Consider the following 20243-nt stretch of genomic DNA (forward strand, 5'->3'; position numbering starts at 1 on the left):
ATTATTCACTACTAGATGTCGCCTTACGCAAAACTTACTATTACTACTCACTAATAGATGGCGTAGATATCTGTTAGTTTAAACTTATTTCTTTCAAAGTTGACGATTGACTTTGACTTTGACATGAAAATAAAAAATTTTTAGCCGTCTGTTCCAAATTGTATTCTATGGTCTGTTCTCTGTTATGAAATTCGAAAATAATATTTTGCATTTTTGTTTTTTACTGAGATTTCGAAATTAATAAAATATATCCATAATTAATATAATATTCTACTTAAAACATGTCTTTACCAAGATTTACATTTATACGATCAATATGCAAGTTAGAAAATCTAATTCTCCGTCGATATTCGGCCCAAAACACTGTAAACTTGTCTGACCCGGCCGTGCAAAGGTATTTAAACCATTTAATGCTGGAACATGCTACTTTAGAAACAAAACCTCGCAGGAACATCGACGAAGCGAGACGACTCCAAGAAATAAAACCCATAGTGCTAGCTTTGGAACAACGTATCAGTCTTTACGACAGTATAGATTCACTCAAGGAGTTGAACAAACGTGAAGGACAGGACGAAGAAATAAAGAAAATGATCAAAGAGGAAGCGGAAATATACTTAAAACGCATGAAAGAAGTTGATGGTGAATTACAGTCAATAGTTTTGGACCCATTCTTAACTGACGGAGGTGTTTTAGTTGAGGTAACAGCGGGCGCTGGTGGCCAGGAAGCTATGCTCTTTGCGAGAGAACTCCTAGATATGTATAAATCGTATTGTGAATATAAAGAGTGGGAGGTAGATATTGCATCTTTGGAGAAATCTGATCTTGGTGGCATAAGGAAGGTGTCTTTGCTGATAAAGGGTTATGGTAAGGGCTATTTTATCAACAGTATGATCTGTGATCTATAATGCACATCTGTGATAATCTATTTTATATAATAACTGGTAGGACTATATAAGATAGCACATAGGATGGCGATATTTCACAGGCTCACAGACTGCCATTTTTAAATATAAATAGGGAAAACATGTAACATTTTCTATAGCACCAACCATGGGCCTCAGAATTTACTTAATTGTAAAATTGGAATTAAAAATTGGGTTGGAGGTAAAGCTAAAAGGTATCGTACAATATGTTGTCATACTTGTCAAATATTGCAATGGTCAAGCTGTTTTGAAGGAGTGCAACCACAATCACTCTAACAAGATTTTTGTACTTATATTAGATTCACCTTTACTATGCAGGTGCACCGGAACTAATGAAAATGGAAGCCGGTGTCCATAGAGTCCAAAGAATACCCGTGACTGAGAAGGGGGGCCGCATTCACACGAGTACCATCTCTGTGGCTGTGCTTCCGCAGCCCAGTGACCTAGAGCTGGACATACCTGACCGAGACCTGAGCATTGAGACCAAAAGAGCCAGTGGAGCAGGGGGCCAGCATGTTAATACCACAGACAGTGCTGTGCGCATCACCCACATACCAACAGGTAATCTAATGAAAAGCTAAAAATAACATTGTATTGTGCTACCTTCTGATCACTTTGAAGGCAGTTCCAAGCCAGTGATATTAATTATGTCATGGGCTCAAATGAAAGTTTGGCATTAAATACTGGCAAGTAATTTTTTTATTGATTGATTAATTTATTTTTCACACTATGTAAATACAATTTATATTGACTTGACACTGGGAAGTCTGAGATACTGGGTTATATGCTAATTTGGTAACTATCTAAACCCATATATTCGGCATACTTTTGAGCACCAGTCCTGTCTGAGAATGAGAGGGGCTAGGTTTAATAGTCCCAATGCTGATTGGCAGACTTTACAAACAAAAAGAATTGAGAAAATTCTCTGTTATCTAGATTTTCTCACCATGTTATTCCTTCGCTGTTTGTGACGTGTGATATATAATTTTGTAATAAATTAATATCACTTATCACTTTTGTTTCATTGGTATGAAATAGATAGGACTGGGACAACACAGCTGCCATTGGTTGACATTTTTTCCATTTCTCTTTTTTCATGAGATATGTATATCATTAGTAGATGCTAGGTTTTCTGGATGATATAATTTATTTACAGTATACCCTTAACTGTTTGACCCTTAATTTGGCGGAACAGGGGCACATCTTCAAGAGGCCTTTCAAACTTTCACTCAAGTTTTGGGATTTATTTGGGGTCTCTCTCAATCACATGACTTACCTAGCATCTGCACAGTCAATACTTAGAATTTTAAGAAATTGTCTTAGTTTCCAAACCAGACCTAAGCTAATTCAAAAATTGTAATTTCGTTATCCTACCCGAGCTCTACTATGAACCTGGGAAAACTCGTGTTAAAATTAAACTCAGAAAAAATGTTATCATACTTATAGGTACAACGGTAGAGTGCCAGGAGGGTAGATCACAGATCAAGAACAAAGAGATTGCTTTACAGAAGTTAAGAACACTGCTGCTACAGAAGCAAATAGATGAACAGTCTTCCAAAATTAACAGTGAAAGGAAATCACAGGTATGTTGTTTTTATAGTAATAGATAATGGCATAAAGCAGATTGACCTTATGTAGTAAACAATTATCTTTAACTGCATATCATACTTTCAAGTAACACATCTTGTAATGTCCTGCACTGAGCCAGGCAACCTAAGCTGTAAATAATGAGCTATAATAAATTCATCGGCAACCAAACTATCTATACTACAGTCTTTCTTAATGAGTACTGTTTACCAACAAAGAAATTAGAAATGAAGGTAGAAAACGCATGTAATTTCATAACTTATTTATTTTAAATTATGTATGGTTTGTTTATAAAAAGTTATATAAAAAATTAACCATATCTAATTGTTCTAAGCTTATTAATCAAATTTATTTTCATTATTTTAGAACAAGTTAATTAATTATTATTAGGTTTGAAATTACTAGTGATTTATACCCTCATTTTTAATTTGTTTGTTGGTAAACAGTATTCATAAAGAAAGGCTGTAGCATAGAAAGTTGAAAGGGCGCAAACAGGAATTAGTCATAATTATCTTTTAAAAAATAATTTATGGTTAATATCTACTCCTGTTTAAAAATAGAATTGTTTGGGCATGCAAAAAGTACAAAGTTAAAAGTTCCTTCTCCAATATAAGTTTGTAATGAGTCCTCAGGGTAAGCAGTAAATGTTTGCTTATATGAAGTGTGTGCCACTGAATGGGTGTATAGGTAAGGTAGTTAAGTAAAAGGTACATTACAAAGTTCCCTTTTCAAACCTATGCTAATATTATAAATAGGTAAACTTTGTGAGTTTGTAGTGGTAGTCTATCTGAATTTACTGAACCAATTTTTAAAATTTTGTTACTCCTCCCATCTGCTAGTATTAAATGATATATATAGTTCCTCATTCTTTTGCAGATAGGTCAGAGCAATAGAAACGAGAAGATCAGAACATACAACTACCCACAGGACAGAGTGACCGAGCACAGAGAAGGCGGCGGCACCACTCACAGCTTGAAAACCTTCTTGCAAGGAGGCGAGCCTCTCGAACTGCTGCAGGAGTCTCTCCTGCGACAGCAGAAGTACCAGGCTATCATGAATGACATCAACGACTTCATTGTCAAATACAAAGCAGATAATGCTGGAAAAAGTTAATTGGCTCAAAGATATCAGTGAATTAGTGAGAAATAAGAATTACTAGTAAAAAGCGGTGAGTTTTATAAACAAACTAATTCTTAAATATATGACGATCGTTAGACTATTTTTGAGGATATTAATGTAATATTATATAGAGAAAAGAGGAATAATAAAAAAGTTATGATGACAGGTTGTTGTCACAGACCTTTGAAAAACTTTACTACCTACTTGGTTCTGCAAACTGTTTTGTCCATGTTTAAATATTGATAAATTATTTAATTTCTTTAATTTATATGCATTTTTATGAAGTGCTGTCAGAAATAGTGTACCTAGTTTAGTTGATAAATTGTTGAAGTTGAAAATAAAACACTATGAAATACAATAAACATTTATTTTGTACCAAATGAATCACAATATTTGTAAAGGAAAGAGAAAGACGCTTTTAAAACATCTAATATTCACAATATAATTTTAAAACATTTAATTATATGTACTATTTTGCTTACATTATTTAATTATGAGATTCAATATAGGTACTAAACACTGAGAATTATCTTGTTCTTAGATATAGTTACAACCTAAGGAATAAAAATACGAAATTTCTTCTAAACATAACTGAGTTTTACATAATACAAATAACTCCAGCCACAGTAAACAAATCTAGGACGGAATAAAAATTAATCAAATACTGTTTTTTTTGTTGTCAAAAATTTACCCACATAGGTATAAATGCAAAAATGGCGGATAGCGAAATAAAAACGGTTAGGTATATTTTACAACAATTTGCGCCAAAATAACAATTCAGTTATTTCAGCAAGTTAAAATCCTGACAGTTAAAAATTTTGATTATGTACACACCTATCTACTTTATAATAACTCTCATCTCATAATAAAATCCTAGTTGAGTTTTAGTAAAGTATTTAAATAAGTCAATATGAAACTTTAAATAATATAGGTACCTGTAGCTGATATGGTATTTTTATATTTATTAGATTCTTCATAAAATTAGGAGACGCCTAAATTATAGCTTGGCAACTTCGTTCGTAACACTCCCGATGAACCGCGCGGGCTGGGGGACGTGTAGCGATGAATGAAAAACCCACGACCGATGCACCTCACTTCCCCGAAAACTTTCCCCCCGTCGCCCGCATATCATGAGAGTGTCATCAACGAACTTTCCATACTATATACAGATTTATTCTAATCGCTCTATCAAAGTTATGACGCTTAATGCAGTTCAATATATTAGGACTTTTTAGATGATGCCTACAATACATCAATCATTGCTTACAATAAAACTGATATGTGATATGACATGTATTTTTTTTTCTACTAAAATTAGATACGGATAAACAAAATTATATTTTTTCTCCACAAAAATAACACTTCTTCATTTAAACTATTGCAAATAGATAACAGTTACTGGTAACGAAACTTTTTGGGCACAGTAGGTAGATAAATGCTTTTTGGCCACATTTTTAAAAATACTGAATTAGGCAAATTACACTCAACGGTATCCATAGGAAGCTCTTGGATAGTAGACTGCAGCGGCCACACATGTCGATGTTGCTTTCCTAAAATATTCGAATTTTATTACTTTTATATAAATACCTAGCTAGTTCACTTATGTTTCCTACATGTTAAACAATTTGTCAAATAATAACTTATCAATTAACTGTTGATTTAAAAGTTACTTCTACAAAAAATCTTTAAAGTTATAGGCAAAAAAAGTTTACAGTATTGCCATAACTAGGTGGAACAAGATTTACTACTTTACCCCTTTTTCCGTTATTTTGAGGATATGTCGGTATTATAGAGTTTTGCAGTGTGGGTAACACTTGTGTTCAAAAAAGTTCTTTTTTAAATAATTATACATCTAAAAATTAAGCCGTCCCAAAGTAAAGGTAATCCATACCACGTGATACAAACTATTTTGGTTTCTGATACATCCACACATAGATATTCATTACAATAACCGGAATCGGCCTGTATGAACGCTTCGCCGCTGATGTCTACCTACTTTCGGCAGTTTGTTAGATGTTATGGTAAGTAAGTAAGTAATAAAAAAAAAATAATGCATAGAAAATAGCAATTAAGCTCAGTTACCTCTGTATGGTTTCGAATGCACGAATTCGGCTGTTTCCTGTACAATGGGTGCATATGCTTCAAGCACGGCAGCGACTCGTTGTACTGTACTTCGTTGGCGTCTATTGGGTATATGGGCACGTCCTGCTTAGCGCACATCGCGTCTACCACCACCAACAACATATTCGTGTAGTTCACCAGCTGCGCGTAGAACGGTCTGTCGCATTCCTTCACAGGCTTATTCAGTTTCTCGTCAAGGTTCTTATACTCCAGTTGGTATAAATACATCTCTCTATCGCACGGTGTTGGCCTAGTTCTGTTTATCAGTACAAGCTTCTCGAAGTCCCTCTCAAGTATCCTTGTCGTCGCCGGTTTCGTCATTGTAGAGTCGTCAGTTTCGTCGTTTTCGTATTGATAAGAACCTGTGTATTTAATGATGTTACTAACATATTTATCTAGCTCAGTACCTACATGCATATGAATATTTTTCGAAATGTTCTGGTCAAGTTAGATGCAGTTGAATGAGAACATTCATAATTGAGTCCATTGATTCCTAAATATGCGAAGGATAATATGAAATCGTACAAAAAAGTTGAATAAAAACATTATTTTACACGCTATAAACAAGAAAATATACACGCACGCCAAACATATAAACATCGTGGAAGACATAAAGCTTATAGAAGAAAATAACTCAGCAGAATAAAAAACACCGCAGAACATACATGCCATCGAAACTTAAGTAAAAATAAACTTGGCAACTTGAACCTAATAACCAAAATGAAAAAAATATTCACAAAGTATCTTAAAATATTATTGAGAAAACTGTAGACACTATTTTGCGCGAAAAGTGTAGCACATTCATTTGGCAGAAAGCATATGTACCAGATGTTCACCGTATCATGCACCGATATCATACAAATCACACACCCTAACTAAAAAATCAATCAATTAAAAAATGTTTGTGACGAAATGGGAAGGTTTATTTATGTATGAAACATGCGCATTCAAAATTTGTAACTACGGGTCAACTTTGAAATAAAATATAACAAAGAACGTTCGAGAATCCATCTGTGCCAGAGAGCAACACTCTACTGTGTTCGATCTATAAACTCACCAGTGGTTGAAACAAACTCTGAAAATAAGATGGAGTCGTTACTACTGTCATTATATATTTGGCTACATCCAATTGATGACTCCATGAGATAATTTTGATGTTGCTATGAACTAAAACGATCTCGAGTTAAGTTTAGACCACTCGCATGCATTTTTGATCCTAATTGTGCGACAGTGACTCGAAATTATCGTGAGAAGTCAGAAGTTAGCAAAGAGATAGATTTCAACTATTCCTAAAGCTTCACATCAACACATGTTTCCAATATTTAAGTTATTAATTTTCTTTACATAGTTAATTATGTCAAAGATGTAAAAGAACTTGATAAATTTTCATGTTACACTTCTGTCAGTAAATTGAAAAATGCAGAATTAGCCACAGCAAATACAACATATAGTTTTTTTTTATAAACAACATAGAGAAATACATTGATTAACTGTTGCAGCGCCCGTTGTCATGCAAAATTGTACAGTACATGCTGACAACGCTCAAGAGTAACATCGATTTGCTAACACTCGATTCACTTACTGAAGTCTTCTTCACATTAATTTAATATGCAACGAGAATGCAACGGATACTATATATAATTGTGTGGTTGACCATAATGAAGTTTTAAAACATACCGTAGTCAAAGGAAAAGCTCGAAGCTTGAGCTAAACTGAGCGTAATTGAGTTGTAGAACCAAACCGTAGTTGCGATAAACCACCCCATGATCAGACGCAAATTTTCGAGAGGCTGAAAATATTTAACATGTACTATAAATTCTTTATTTAATGTTAATTTTGATAATTTAATTTAATAATATTGGTAAGTAACTTTACCGTCAAAATGGCTGTAGCAGGATTTGTAATCTTCTTTTCCCTAAAGCAAACAGCTTGATAGTCTATAATATGAACCGGCTTAAACACTTCCTCTTCTACCAGTTTCATCATAATGTCAGGACGAATCTGCAAGATGCAAATGATTAAAAAATATTGTGAATAGTTTTACTTTTAGATCATGTTAATATTTTACTTACTTTACCGAAGAATTGCCCCGTCTGACTGTTGTCTTCGCTTACGATAATCCATCCGTTACTGTCAACCAAGTAGCAGTCCCAGTTGTCTGTGACGTTACACGTTACACATTCCTTGCTGTGTTCGCACTACAAATCAGATACAATAAAAAAGTTGTAATATATTATAAATTGAGATTTCTTTCCAGGCCATCATCAATTATAATTGATGGTATCGTTATGCGTAAAAATAGCAACTCAACCCACAACGTAAAATACCCATAATACGTGTAAATAATCCAAAACGAAGGCCTAAAAACCCCTTCAAAAGACCAAAGTACAAAAAAGGAAGCATTGGAAGTGACATTTTGATATTAATGGTGAAAATCTATTTACACGCCAACGTAATTAATGATAAACTAGAAGCAAAACTATACGCACGGATGAAGTTATATTCTGGAACCATTCAGCGAGGCGTTCGTGTTTGAACTGAAACCCGACAACAGCCGCTGGTGTTTTTCGATGCCCGTCTCCGTGAAAAACTGCGTGTGCTGCGGTCACCATAGCATTGCTCACGTTGAGGGGGAACTTTTCTGTACTCAAATCCACACTGTAGACAAAACTTAGAGGATCCACGTAGTGCTGTTCAACGGCCCGTCGATACCAGACTTCGTCTATTGCACGCGGCCATTGCTTGCCGAAGTCACTTCTAAAAAGCAACAAAAAACAAAACTATTTTCTGAGGCTCAGAGCCACACAGCGGGCGATGGTACGAGGATGGTAGGAGTATCTCTGTGTGATCGAATCAGAAATTAGATCCACAGAAAAATCACTGACATAGCTCTACGAATCGCGACACTGCAGGCAGTGATAATAGGCGGAGCGGGGTTGGGTGCTGGAATGGCGACCCTGCACTATCCAGCGCAATGTTGGTCGGCCCCTCTTCAGGTGGACTGAAGACATCAAGCGAGTCGCAGGGATTCGCTGGATGCAGGCGGCTCAGGATAGTGTTGTTTGGAAGTCCCTACAAAAGGCCTATCCTGTAGTGGACGCCCATCATAGGATGATGATGATGATAGTTTCTGGATTGTGGTTAAGTGTATTCGGTTTTACTTGTTTCATTCTCAGGGACTTACTTCTCATCGTGATCTTTAGGAGGATGCGTTTCCCATCTCGTTAGACCGCTGTGTGTAGCGAGGAATGCAGTGATGAAGCCAAAACGTTGAATGAACTCGGTCCTATAACCAAACATATTAATTCAGGAATATTCCAAATGTAAATTATTTATTTAACACTTACAACTTCAATTAGATAAACGGGAAGTTATTATCCGACAAAGGATATGCGAAGAGCTTGTTGTAGATGTCCGTATCATTACAATCATGCCTCGGATCCACTTAAGCCTAGATTAATTTATAAATAACTTTATGATGAATTGTAGTCTTAGTACCTAACTTAGAATTCTAGTCAAACAATACCATCGGAAAGATTCTCGAAAATGCAAAACATAATCTAAAACATTATTGTTTAATATTTTAATGATATGTCCATAATTTTAGTATAAATCGGAGCCCTGATGCATGTCCATAGATAGAGACTCTTAAATATAGACTTCAATTTACATTAATGGAAGTAGAAACAATCTATAATAATTAATTGAAGTATAGGTAACACTAGGTAACACGAGTTTCCAAAGAATACTATGAACTTACTAAACTCCAAGAGCTGCATTAAAGAAAATTAAACCACACGACTTACACTCCTTGAAAGCATAAATAATACACAAATAACAAAAAAATATCTTTAACCTATTTAGTAGCCGACTTCTGGGTTAAATGTTGAAGAGCATCAATATTCTTAGATTCTAATGCCCAGTTATATATGATAGTTTTAACACGAAAACTAGTATTACAACATCAAACCTGACAGTCATACAGTTATGTAAATTATATTTATTTTTCCATTTTATATACTTTACCTCGGCAACAATCCAATCACTTTTGTTAAGGGGCTATCCAGGCAGGATTGGTAACATAAGATAGTTTGTAATAAGTAGATTACAATCATGTATTATTGTCGGTGATAAAGTTATTTTAGTGTAAGGCAGGTGTAGTAACAAGCACCTTTGAAACGTCAGTTAATAATATTTATATTTGATAATGTGATAATAATTAGTCGAAAACTTAAAATTAAAGTTACGATGGTTACGAGGTAGTTAAGTATCGGTGGTGGTAAGTACGAATATTTTAGGTGTCACTTGAGATTCCACCACGTTAAAAGTGAAAAGAATGCTACTCATACCATATTTTCGTAATGACAATAGTATAATATTAACCCAATAAACAGAAGTAGTTGTTGATTTGAAATGAAATCTTGCGTATATGAGTGAAATTGAAAATATAATGTTTTTAGATTAATGAAATCGATAAAAATTTTAATAGGTATATAACCACCGTCATGAAATTACATAGTCCACCCGCACTCACGTACACAATCTAGCTAAATACTGTGGAAATAGGCATCCGCTATCAATATATTTTACTTATACCCCAAAAACATAATTTTCATGACAACCCGTACGATAATGAAGAACTAAGTAACATAAACCAGTTTACTACTTACGCTTTATCATCAGACGCTGACTCCGATATGCTCTTGTTGAACCACGCTGTATTCCTGGCGTCGTATACCAGAGCCTGCATTAATCCATGGTCGCCTAGCAAAGACAAAGGAGAATATTCATTTAAATAGATTCTTCTTTGTCATTCAAAACAAAATACATTTTTCTAAAAATTACAAGACAAATAGGCAGGCATCAAACAAATTTTCGTTTGATGCCTAAACTAATTTAAATATTATTTACGATTAATTGGAAATTATTTTTTGATATTGAAAGAAAGAAATAAAGAAAGAAAGAAATATCTTTATTTTTAGGCAGTGCCACACATTACAATAGTAAATTTTAAATATATAGCTTATAGCTAAAACAAAAAAAAAAGAACGCCCTGCAATATGTGGCATAACCTAGAAAAAGGCCCTAACTCAGCATTTTGCTACATACTTCCTATCCAAAAAAAAAGTATGCAGCACTGATTTTCAGTTAGGACCCAGTTCAGGTGCCGCCACGTACACAGTTCAACATCCTATGTAAACCAGCGACCTTTTAATAATGTAAACTATTATTAATTAAGAACAAAATTAAAACTAAATAGGTAGGTATATTGATTTTTACAAAAATACAGAAAAATAAAACATCGATGAAAATAATAATAATAATAATATTAATAACAATAAAAATATCACCTGCAATATAGTTACGTAAGTAGGTATACTTTTCTTTATTGAAAACTCTTTTTCCTAATGGAGATAACTAAATACTTGTTATTTAATACCTATTACTTGTAATAATATTGTTAATTACTTACAATAATATTCATTTCGTGGTGTAACATTTGGCGCCTTATTTCTGTCTCTCCCTTCTGATGCTAAAATATAAAAGCTTTACTTAAAAAAAACAATTGTTAATTGACGTATACATTAAAAAGATTAAATTCCTTTACTGCATCATAATAGTAGAGGAGCCGAAGAGGGGATTTTTGCAGTTACTCGAGCGCGGCAGATAAACATAAGGGACTATACCTTACACTTTGTCGAGTACCTCCACCGAGTATGAGCCCTTAATATTGGTGGGTACGTTTAGGGCAAACAAAAAAAACTAACTGCATAAATACTCAACCAGCACGTCAGATTAAAATAAGGTAGGTGAGTTTATAGCTAAAAACTGCACATTTCGAAAATCTGACGATTTGAGCGTAACGTAATGGAATGGGAGGGTTTCAAAGTTACAAAATTAAACCCTTATATTTTAGTGCTCGAGGTACGAGTGCGATTAATTTTTTACTTATTTATAAGGAAATAATCTCCTAATTAATCGCTAAAATTTCGCTTTCTTACAATTTCAGTAAGCCAAAGTAATAAAAATTGTTTTTAAAATCTGTAGTTTTTTTTCCACCGCTAAAAGCGGAAAAAGTAAATAACCATTTATTCTTCCTATAATTTAATCTACCAAATGTAATCGGCCTCAATGACGCTCGAGTAACTGCAAATTTAGCATCCCGGGCTCCCCTACTATAATAATTTTCTTTATAGACGAGTATTTAACATAATGATATTTTTATACTATCTTCTTGAATTTGAAGATAAGATCTTCCTCAATATTCACACCTGTTAGTAAAATTAGGCTAATAAGTATAATCTGCAGTAAATTACCTTCGTTATGTCTCTCATGTCCCTTATTCTTGTGGTGTTCTGGCGGTCGCGGTTTCGCCGGCCACCGCCAGCCAGGCTTTGCTACTCTTTCCAGGAAGTACGACAGCTCCTCTTCAGGAGATGAAAACGTACGCTCATAGTGACGGCAATACAGCCTACAGATAAAATTAAACCAGTTGGAGTGTTTATTATACTTGACGGAACAATAAGATGGCCCACCTGATGTTAAGAGAACATCCATTAAAGCACCATTTGGGAGAACACACTACGAACACGATTTACAATGCGCTGCCCAATGCTGATTTGAAATAATCTCAAAAACAAACATAATCTCAAAATTCTCATACCCCAGGTGCAGATGATATTAAGTATAATAGGCGAAGGGAAAATTATCAATAAAATTTTAGAAATCTCTTGTCTGTGCTGAATTAAATTTCAATAGTTAAGAAATATTTACGATATCTTACCAATCCGGATGAACACTCCATTTGTCGGACAAATATTGTCTTGCTGATATATTTTTAGACGTCAAAGATAGGCGGTGGATGTCGTCTGTAGGAGGCGGTGTGATGCGATGGCGACCATAATTTTCAGGAATGGCAACCACCAAAGTGAATTGTGAGTCACTGATTCCCGTCCAATAATAGTGCCTTTTGCCTCGAGATACCCGTTTCTAAGATAATCATGATGGACATTCATTAGGCATTCCTTTGCGAAAGATCATAATGTAGACTGAATTACAAAATTTAGCTAATAAAATGAACCATAACATCTCATGTAATGAATTTTGATGATACGAGTATGCTTTGTCAGGATTGATCGATCGAGAAAGATCGAGGTGTAATATTCAAATTTCAGATTTTAATTGCAAACAAGATCAACTCACCATATCCTCCATATGATACTTCACGTTCATCATTTTATTCCCAGTTTTTTGATCGATGATCTCTTTTCTTAGCTAAAACAAAGTTTAAAAATAATTGTTTTTATTTAAATTTTAATTATTGATGTTTTTAATTTCGCTAAGTATTGATACAAACTCAGATGATCATTTAATAACTCAAAACAAATCTTGTATTAAATATTCAGAATGTTATCCATAAGCTCTTTGCCCAAGTACTTCATGGCATTCATCCACTCGCATAACGTGTCATACCAAACTTATATTAATATAATAACATAAACCATATGGTTTATATTAACATAAACATTCTGAAAAGATGAACATTCTGAGTTGATTCATAATTTTCCCACATTCTCGTCTAGATTTAACTTATTAGGTACTTACCGCTGTTAATTCTTTACTGAAGTTCCTTGGGCTTCGATCGTCATCAAAAAGTTCAACCTCAATCATGTCTACGCTGTTGTAACTCGGCTTTAATATTTGCTGAAACTGCAATTTAAAAGATGTGTAATGAAATGAAATATGTCTATAAAATGTTTGTTAAAGGTATCGTAATGTAGATAGGTAAATTAGTACTTACAACAGGCCTCAAATCCGGATGTATTAGAATATATCCGTTGTTCGTGACCATGAAAGCATAACCATTCACCCCAATCTGTAACATATAAAACCGTTTAGTTAATATTCCCTGAACTAGCGAATCGGTAATATCACAATACAAAAACAAAGTTTTAATCTTAAGTGATTAGTTAGAAGTTCCAATCAAAGTCTCTATTTTTTCTACAACAAAAGTGAAATAGACTGTTTAGTATTTATCATCATCATCATACAATCCAACGGAATTACACTGTACTACAGTCCTGGGTCTGGATCTGTAGAAGTTATTTATCTGGATCGTTTAAAGAGCCCATTGGAGTTATTTTTATTACGTATGTGCGAGTATAGAGGTAATATGACAATTACCTTGTATGGTGTCATCAGCGCTTGGATTTCTGATAGAGGAACATCTGTCCCCGCAACTCCTAACAATCTAGCGATACGCATCTGTAATCATTTGACAACTGCTTTGTAAGATAATCGGTAAATTTTATACCAATATCTATTAAATATTATTATATTATAGAAACAATTCATAAAAATCCAAGAAAAGTTGCTACTCATCCAAAAATGGTATTGTATGGTTATTAGATATTAAAAAATATACTTCAATGCATAAAATAATGTTATGATACTACTAGACCCATTTAGGTATTCTTATCATAAGTTTCTACTGAATAATCCAAATATTTAAAAGTTTGCTTATCTCTAGCAAATATTAATTTCGTCTAGCATCTACGCCCCGTTAGGTATAATTATGCTTACGAACTACTTGATTTGAAGATATCTAATAAATTATTCTTCATTACAGGTTCTAGCATTCTACACAATCAAAAATTACTGTATAAGTATATTTCATCAAAAACACTACACTTTTAAACTAAAACCCACTACGTTCTAGATGGGCTGGTAGTTGGTAACCTTTCCGGTCCATTGTAAGAATCTGTTGACATTGCACAATTATTAATCATATAATAGGTATATGAAGCAACTTCATTTATTACTTTCAGTATGGTACGAAATGATCCTTCTCACTATACGTCTTTCTGATATCTGAAACTTGTTTCAGAACATTGTAATGCACTGAGTTCAATTGTGGTCATAAAAAGTTCTAACATCCCATATCTCACTTCATCGGTCATTCTTCATCAGTCAAGTGTAAGAGAGCGTGTGCCTACCTCTTTTTGGCCGTTCTCCTCTACGGACTGCGATTGGTTGTTGACGTACGAATGCAATAAAATTAACAATATATAGGTAAATGCATTGTAACAACCTGCACTAATAAATATCTCCTCTATAAATGAGAAAACTTATATTTACACTAAAATATATTTAGTATATCAAAAGTTTTGTCATTCTTAGAAACAATATTTTAAATTTAATAAATACTCAAGTAACAAAAGCCCCATTCGTCTCTCATGGCGGGCTGCATAAAACTTTTAATGAAAAATATTTACATTTACTGTCATAATACAAGTCAATCTTTAAAAATGTCTCTACGAAGACATCACTAAAATCAGGCAAAAATACGTTTTATCGATTAGATAGTGTGCGTAATATAGATGATAATTCTTGCACAAAAGTAGTAACCTTGATAACTGATAGAAAAGTTAATTCATAACACCCTATTGGTCTACGCCTACTATCTAGTAGAAAACTACTATACTACGGTAAGCCAAAAGGGTTAAACAACACATTATGCGGTCAGTAGCGACCGAGACCGCGGCGCGGTCACATCTATCGAGGACAGATGCATCGCTAACGGGGCCAAATAAGAATTTACCGTTACTGAAATCCAAAAAACTAAATCGTATAAAATGTCTTTTATCTTGCAAAAACTTTACATTAAAATCGTCAAAATTTTCTAAGTGTAGTACCTCTTTTGTAACTGATACCCAGTAAGCTTCATTTATCAGTACATTCTCTGTGATGTTCTGAGGGGAAACCATCAAACAAAACTGAATATTATTAAAAGGTAGTTGATTATGAAACATACAAATCATGAAGAAGAAATATAATGGTCATAGAAAATGTGTACAACAATAAAAGGATAGCTTACGTCCAATTATAATATGTAGAAGAAAACGTAATAAACCAATCTGTAAAAATCTTCATTAATAAAATTTTTCTCGATCATGCATGAACGTATTTAAAATTTGGAAAAGTTGATTTACACACATTGTTTTGAAAAAGAGACTTATCATAATAACATTGTTCTGTTAGACAACTAATCTCATAAGCATCAACATCAAAATTATTTCACTAATAAATAAATTTTAAAAATGACCGGGCTCTTTTTCAAATTTAGACAATTTTCAGGGGATAGAATCAAATGAGTGGTTTCATGTCAAATCAGTGAAATCCAAAATAAACGGGAACGTACCTCGTTATGTCGCAAATCATATACAGGCATCGATACAGAAGTCATCAATTGATATTGCGAATTCCCGAGTTCACTATACTGACCCTGTTTCATCTAAAATGCACAATTTACTCTTAGTTTAGTAGTTTAGTATAATTCACCAAAAATAAATCATAACTATTTACAGTTTAAAGATCCTCAGCTTATTATATGATGCTTAGCATTTAGAGAAAAGTGACCAGCGTTAATTAAAAAAAACAAAAACTTTTATTTTATACTAAACTTCATATTTATATTTTACCTGCGTTATTTTCCACCGTCTATTTTGCTCCTGTTCCGAATTGAAGAGTACTTTATCACGTCGTTGACTCATAAACCTTTCCTTTTGCTCCGCTCTCTCACGTTGCTCCCACAAGTAGTCTGCCACTTTAGGATCCTACAAAACATTATTTAATTAGAAAACAGTAAAACAAAAATTTAAAACATACAAGATTTGTTTTTGTAGCGTTAGATTTATGGACGTTACCTACCGTAACATTAGCATAAACAGGGGTCCACACAACGGGATGTTTCTCTCGTTGCAGCACCAGCGGTCTAGCCAGCACGTTGACATGTTCCAACACCCTCTCTCGAACCTCTGCCAACGTGCTCAGATGCACATAGAACCCTCTGTTCGCGCACGCCATCCACTTCACTTCTCTCACATCCGCCACCTGGTACAACCTCATTAGACATTATGATATCCTCAACATCGTTTCCACAGTGCTCGTTTCTATATACGAGTGATATGATGACCGATGCAGCCTTGTGGTAAAGCGTCAAACAAAAGGCTACAGTCTTTTTTGTTACTAAACGACTCTTTCTATTGCATAGAAGCTATAAATTAATTAAATTTTCTCTACCTATTAATATGAAATTAATAACCATATTTGAAGCATGTTTCTAATAACGAAGATTGTCATCATTTAACTAGTGCTATGCATATGAATAAATAGGTGTTGTCATACGTAGATATTGAATCGAAAATGACAGTGTGCAGGTGAGGTTTAAGCACTGTCGCTATAATTTATAAGAGTCGCCATTCATTTTAACCCATCCCATAACCATTAGCTAATTTGTATTCATGAGACTGATATCAAATAAACTGAACAGTATATAGTAGCAATACAGAATCGTACTTGCTTCAATTTTTTTTACGATTATGAATGCTAATCTTAGAAAAACATAGTAACAATTTAACTTTAGTTTCGAATTTCAAATAGTAGCTAAGTAATTAAGGAACTAGTAAGATTTAAAAATAACTATTATATAACTCGTAAGTAAGCATCCAGTGACACAAAACAGTAGAGTGCATAAAGTTATTTAAAATAACAGAATAATATAACTACATAAAAGTGCTACTATACTATAAAAGCCATAATAGAAGCGACATAGATGGATGATGGTATTTGGACATACATGACCGGTGCAGACGTGCTAGACAGGTAGAAATAGAAGAAAGAAGAGTACCACATTCAAGGTGTACTGGTAGAAGGTACGATAAGGAAGGCATTATGCAGGTCGCACAATGACTACAACACACAGTAATACCTGGAGTGGTACTACCTTTACCTCGCGACCTATCAGGTACGTGAACACCCGCACCGGGGTGTCATACTTCCAGTTGTACTTCTCGAATAATTCCTTGTAATTGTAGGGAACGCCGTCAGTAACCAACATTATAGCCTGACAAGAAATGCATACTCTTATATTTGTTACAAGAAATTTTTTATCATCTAAACATGATAACATATTATCAAAAATATTTAAGATTCAATTTACCTGGTTACAATTTGCTCCACCGCTATTGTTTCTGTAAATTTCAAGTAATTCAAAAGCTTTGGTCAATGCCGCTGAAAAATTTGCTATTTCCATGGTATCAAAATTATCCAAGCCTAGCTTCAATTCGCGTAGATTTGCAAGAGTGGCCTAAAACATATTGTAAATTACAAGGACAATACATAATACCTGAACATCTTCATGTGTGTGATGATTAAACTGATTAAAACTGAAATTGCATTTTTTGATTTTGCTTAAAATAATTTTTCTTAAAATAAATGAATTTTAAATAAAAATTATTTAAAGCAATACTCATTACTGATTAGTAGTCTTACAGTAATTAACTGATTACTTACTTGGACAAGTGAATCTTCAAAACAAGGAACAATTTCTTCCACAGTATCGGCAAATGTCATTACGCTAACAAAGTCGTTATTGCCAAGAGTATCTAGAATGTTTGTAACTACGTGTTTAGCTATATCTCTTCTCTGGCCAGTCATAGAACCACTTCGGTCGACCAAAATAACAACATCTTTCGGACTGGCAGCCGCTTCCATATACCACGCTCTTGTTCTACAGTCGTATATATCTACAGGATCTGCTCGCCATTTCATTGCTGTATTAGAATTTAATAAAAGGTTTTAATAAAATATAAATTGCGAAATAACCTATTGCGAAAGAATAAATTAAACAACAAATAAATTAAAACTTTACAAAAAAATAATACTATGATTTATTCAGTTGGTTTCAGATCTTTACAAACAAAAAAGAAAGGAAATTAAACTGTCTACGTTTTCAAGTATCGCAGGGAAAGCATTGTCATTGAGCTGCTATCTTGTGACTTTTTTATAAGTACGGAATAAAATATGTATAAACCTAAATGGTTTTACCTGGGTAGTGTCTCATGAATCCTGTTGAACTTCCAAAATATTGCCAAGATAATGTTGGATCGCTTTGATAATTATTGATAAAATGTGTATCTAAACCCTCTGACCAGTGAATTCCTTTGATAACTTCCGGAGCTAAAACAATATTTCACATAAATATTGATCTAATATATTCAGGAATAAATTTTATTTTCTGACAGACTACTAACCCCAGGCGTAAACATTAGTTGGAACATGCACGCTACTATAATTAGTGTTAACAGGTATATGAGAAAAGTGATGATTCACTTGCAAATGCATATTCTTTGACATAGGTCGGTTTATCCAATTTTCCATTGTGAAATCAGGTTCCGGTGTCGTAGTCAATGACATATCATCATACAAGTCTTCCATTTCTTTGCTGTTGAAAAATTGAAAATCTTCGTTAACCGGCTCATTTTGTTTGTCGAAAGCCATGTTTTCTGCAGCTTCCACTATCCTTTTGACTGCACTGATTTTGAGTTCCATCATCGCTCGTATATCGTCTGCCATACTTTGGACCAATTTCTCACCATCTCTCGACTCGATTTGCGCGGATTTGAAACTCTGGAAACAAATGTGTTTGATTGTTTAACCTTGAACGTAATTAAAATTCTTGGTACGCAATAGACAAAAATATTCTTACATCTTGTACTTCCTTTTTTCTTGTAATAAATTCGCCAAAGTGATAAAGTTCAGTTCCAAGTTTAACTGCCCATGCTTGTACGCTACGGAATTATTACATGATTAAAATTGTTTAATTAAATTATATAATTTTTGTTCTTATACTAATTTCTTTGACATATTTTAACGTGAAATAAATATTTAGTAATTAAAACATAAACATTCAAAATTTAATCTTAATTTACCTATTTCCGCACAGCGCGAATTAAATAAAAGTAAAAATCGATTGTATAACATTAGAAAATACTTATCCTTTATGTCTTAGTACTTACGTATTAAAGGATATTTTACTAGGTACGTCATATTGTATACTGGAAGAGCAATCCCTGTAGTCCAGGAACAAAAGAAGTAGGAATAACGTAGAAATCCAAACACGGTAGCACATCAGAAACTCTTAATTCAGTTTGCACCATCTACTGCACTGTTTGCCTTTTAATGAGCTTTCATGATAGTTTATAGAGACGTATTAACTGACTATTTAATAGAATTTTATCAGATATGTTCCCTTGGAACTCTTGTTCTCGTCAGCACTCGACATTGATAACGGCATTGAGGTGAGTCGCGCAGTCGTACAATCGCGGCGAGTCGGGCATGCGCCGTGCTCCTGTTGCGCGGACCTACTGATACAGTTCTGTTTCCTTCGATTGCTTTCGATATATTATGAGCGATGATTGTGTGAACTTGTGGTTTCGTTTCAACTGCAGAGCGCATCGATTCTTTCATTCTTCTCTGGGTTAGTGTGTCAAAAGGACATATCTTTTTTGTAAATGATTAAATTATCCTTTACTGGATTTAAATTTAGGTAATAAAGAAATGTTTATAGATTGAAATTGATGAATTTTTTTTAACCCTTTCATTTATTTACTTGATTAGACTTATCTAACTTTCTAACTAAATACCTGTAAT

At 33.8% G+C, this 20243-nt stretch overlaps 2 protein-coding genes across 13 annotated transcripts; one reads left to right on the forward strand and one right to left on the reverse strand.

Moving 5' to 3' along the window:
• Positions 1 to 164: 164 nt before the first annotated feature.
• On the forward strand, positions 165 to 3991 carry LOC112044254 (peptide chain release factor 1). The gene is made up of 4 exons (XM_024080047.2): positions 165 to 864; positions 1242 to 1484; positions 2370 to 2506; positions 3387 to 3991. The coding sequence occupies exons 1-4, from the start codon at positions 282 to 284 to the stop codon at positions 3621 to 3623; spliced, it is 1200 nt and encodes a 399-aa protein (XP_023935815.1). The 5' UTR covers positions 165 to 281; the 3' UTR covers positions 3624 to 3991.
• On the reverse strand, positions 3980 to 19889 carry LOC112044251 (voltage-dependent calcium channel subunit alpha-2/delta-3). 12 transcript variants are annotated; one of them, XM_024080032.2, is made up of 29 exons: positions 19610 to 19889; positions 19300 to 19381; positions 18845 to 19220; positions 18639 to 18770; positions 18105 to 18364; positions 17752 to 17898; positions 17542 to 17655; positions 16461 to 16643; positions 16232 to 16366; positions 15952 to 16044; positions 15446 to 15502; positions 14747 to 14800; positions 13935 to 14015; positions 13552 to 13626; positions 13356 to 13460; positions 12954 to 13025; positions 12535 to 12740; positions 12068 to 12222; positions 11224 to 11283; positions 10421 to 10514; positions 9777 to 9809; positions 8935 to 9036; positions 8240 to 8507; positions 7823 to 7948; positions 7626 to 7751; positions 7428 to 7539; positions 6808 to 6825; positions 5712 to 6112; positions 3980 to 5179 (listed from the first exon to the last, which is right to left on the reverse strand). In XM_024080032.2, the coding sequence occupies exons 1-29, from the start codon at positions 19720 to 19722 to the stop codon at positions 5084 to 5086; spliced, it is 3876 nt and encodes a 1291-aa protein (XP_023935800.1). In that variant the 5' UTR covers positions 19723 to 19889; the 3' UTR covers positions 3980 to 5083. The 12 variants fall into 12 exon arrangements, with proteins under 12 accessions (XP_023935800.1, XP_023935799.1, XP_023935802.1 ...); XM_024080031.2 differs by having other exon boundaries at positions 17536 to 17655; XM_024080034.2 differs by having other exon boundaries at positions 14747 to 14773; positions 17536 to 17655; positions 19610 to 19888.
• Positions 19890 to 20243: the final 354 nt, after the last annotated feature.

This window comes from Bicyclus anynana, chromosome 1 (genome assembly GCF_947172395.1).
Source record: "Bicyclus anynana chromosome 1, ilBicAnyn1.1, whole genome shotgun sequence".
NCBI classification, from domain to species: domain Eukaryota; kingdom Metazoa; phylum Arthropoda; class Insecta; order Lepidoptera; family Nymphalidae; genus Bicyclus; species Bicyclus anynana.

Excerpts from the sequence above, each read along its gene's own strand:
- LOC112044251 (XM_024080031.2), bottom strand. The coding sequence starts at position 19,722 with ATGTGCTACCGTGTTTGGATTTCTACGTTATTCCTACTTCTTTTGTTC. Across the intron at positions 19,382-19,609 it reads AGTAAAATATCCTTTAATAC|CGTACAAGCATGGGCAGTTA; the intron begins GTAAGTACTAAG and ends ATAATTCCGTAG. Across the intron at positions 13,627-13,934 it reads CGCTGATGACACCATACAAG|ATTGGGGTGAATGGTTATGC; the intron begins GTAATTGTCATA and ends TATATGTTACAG.
- LOC112044254 (XM_024080047.2), top strand. The coding sequence starts at position 282 with ATGTCTTTACCAAGATTTACATTTATACGATCAATATGCAAGTTAGAA. Across the intron at positions 865-1,241 it reads TTTGCTGATAAAGGGTTATG|GTGCACCGGAACTAATGAAA; the intron begins GTAAGGGCTATT and ends TTTACTATGCAG. Across the intron at positions 2,507-3,386 it reads ACAGTGAAAGGAAATCACAG|ATAGGTCAGAGCAATAGAAA; the intron begins GTATGTTGTTTT and ends ATTCTTTTGCAG.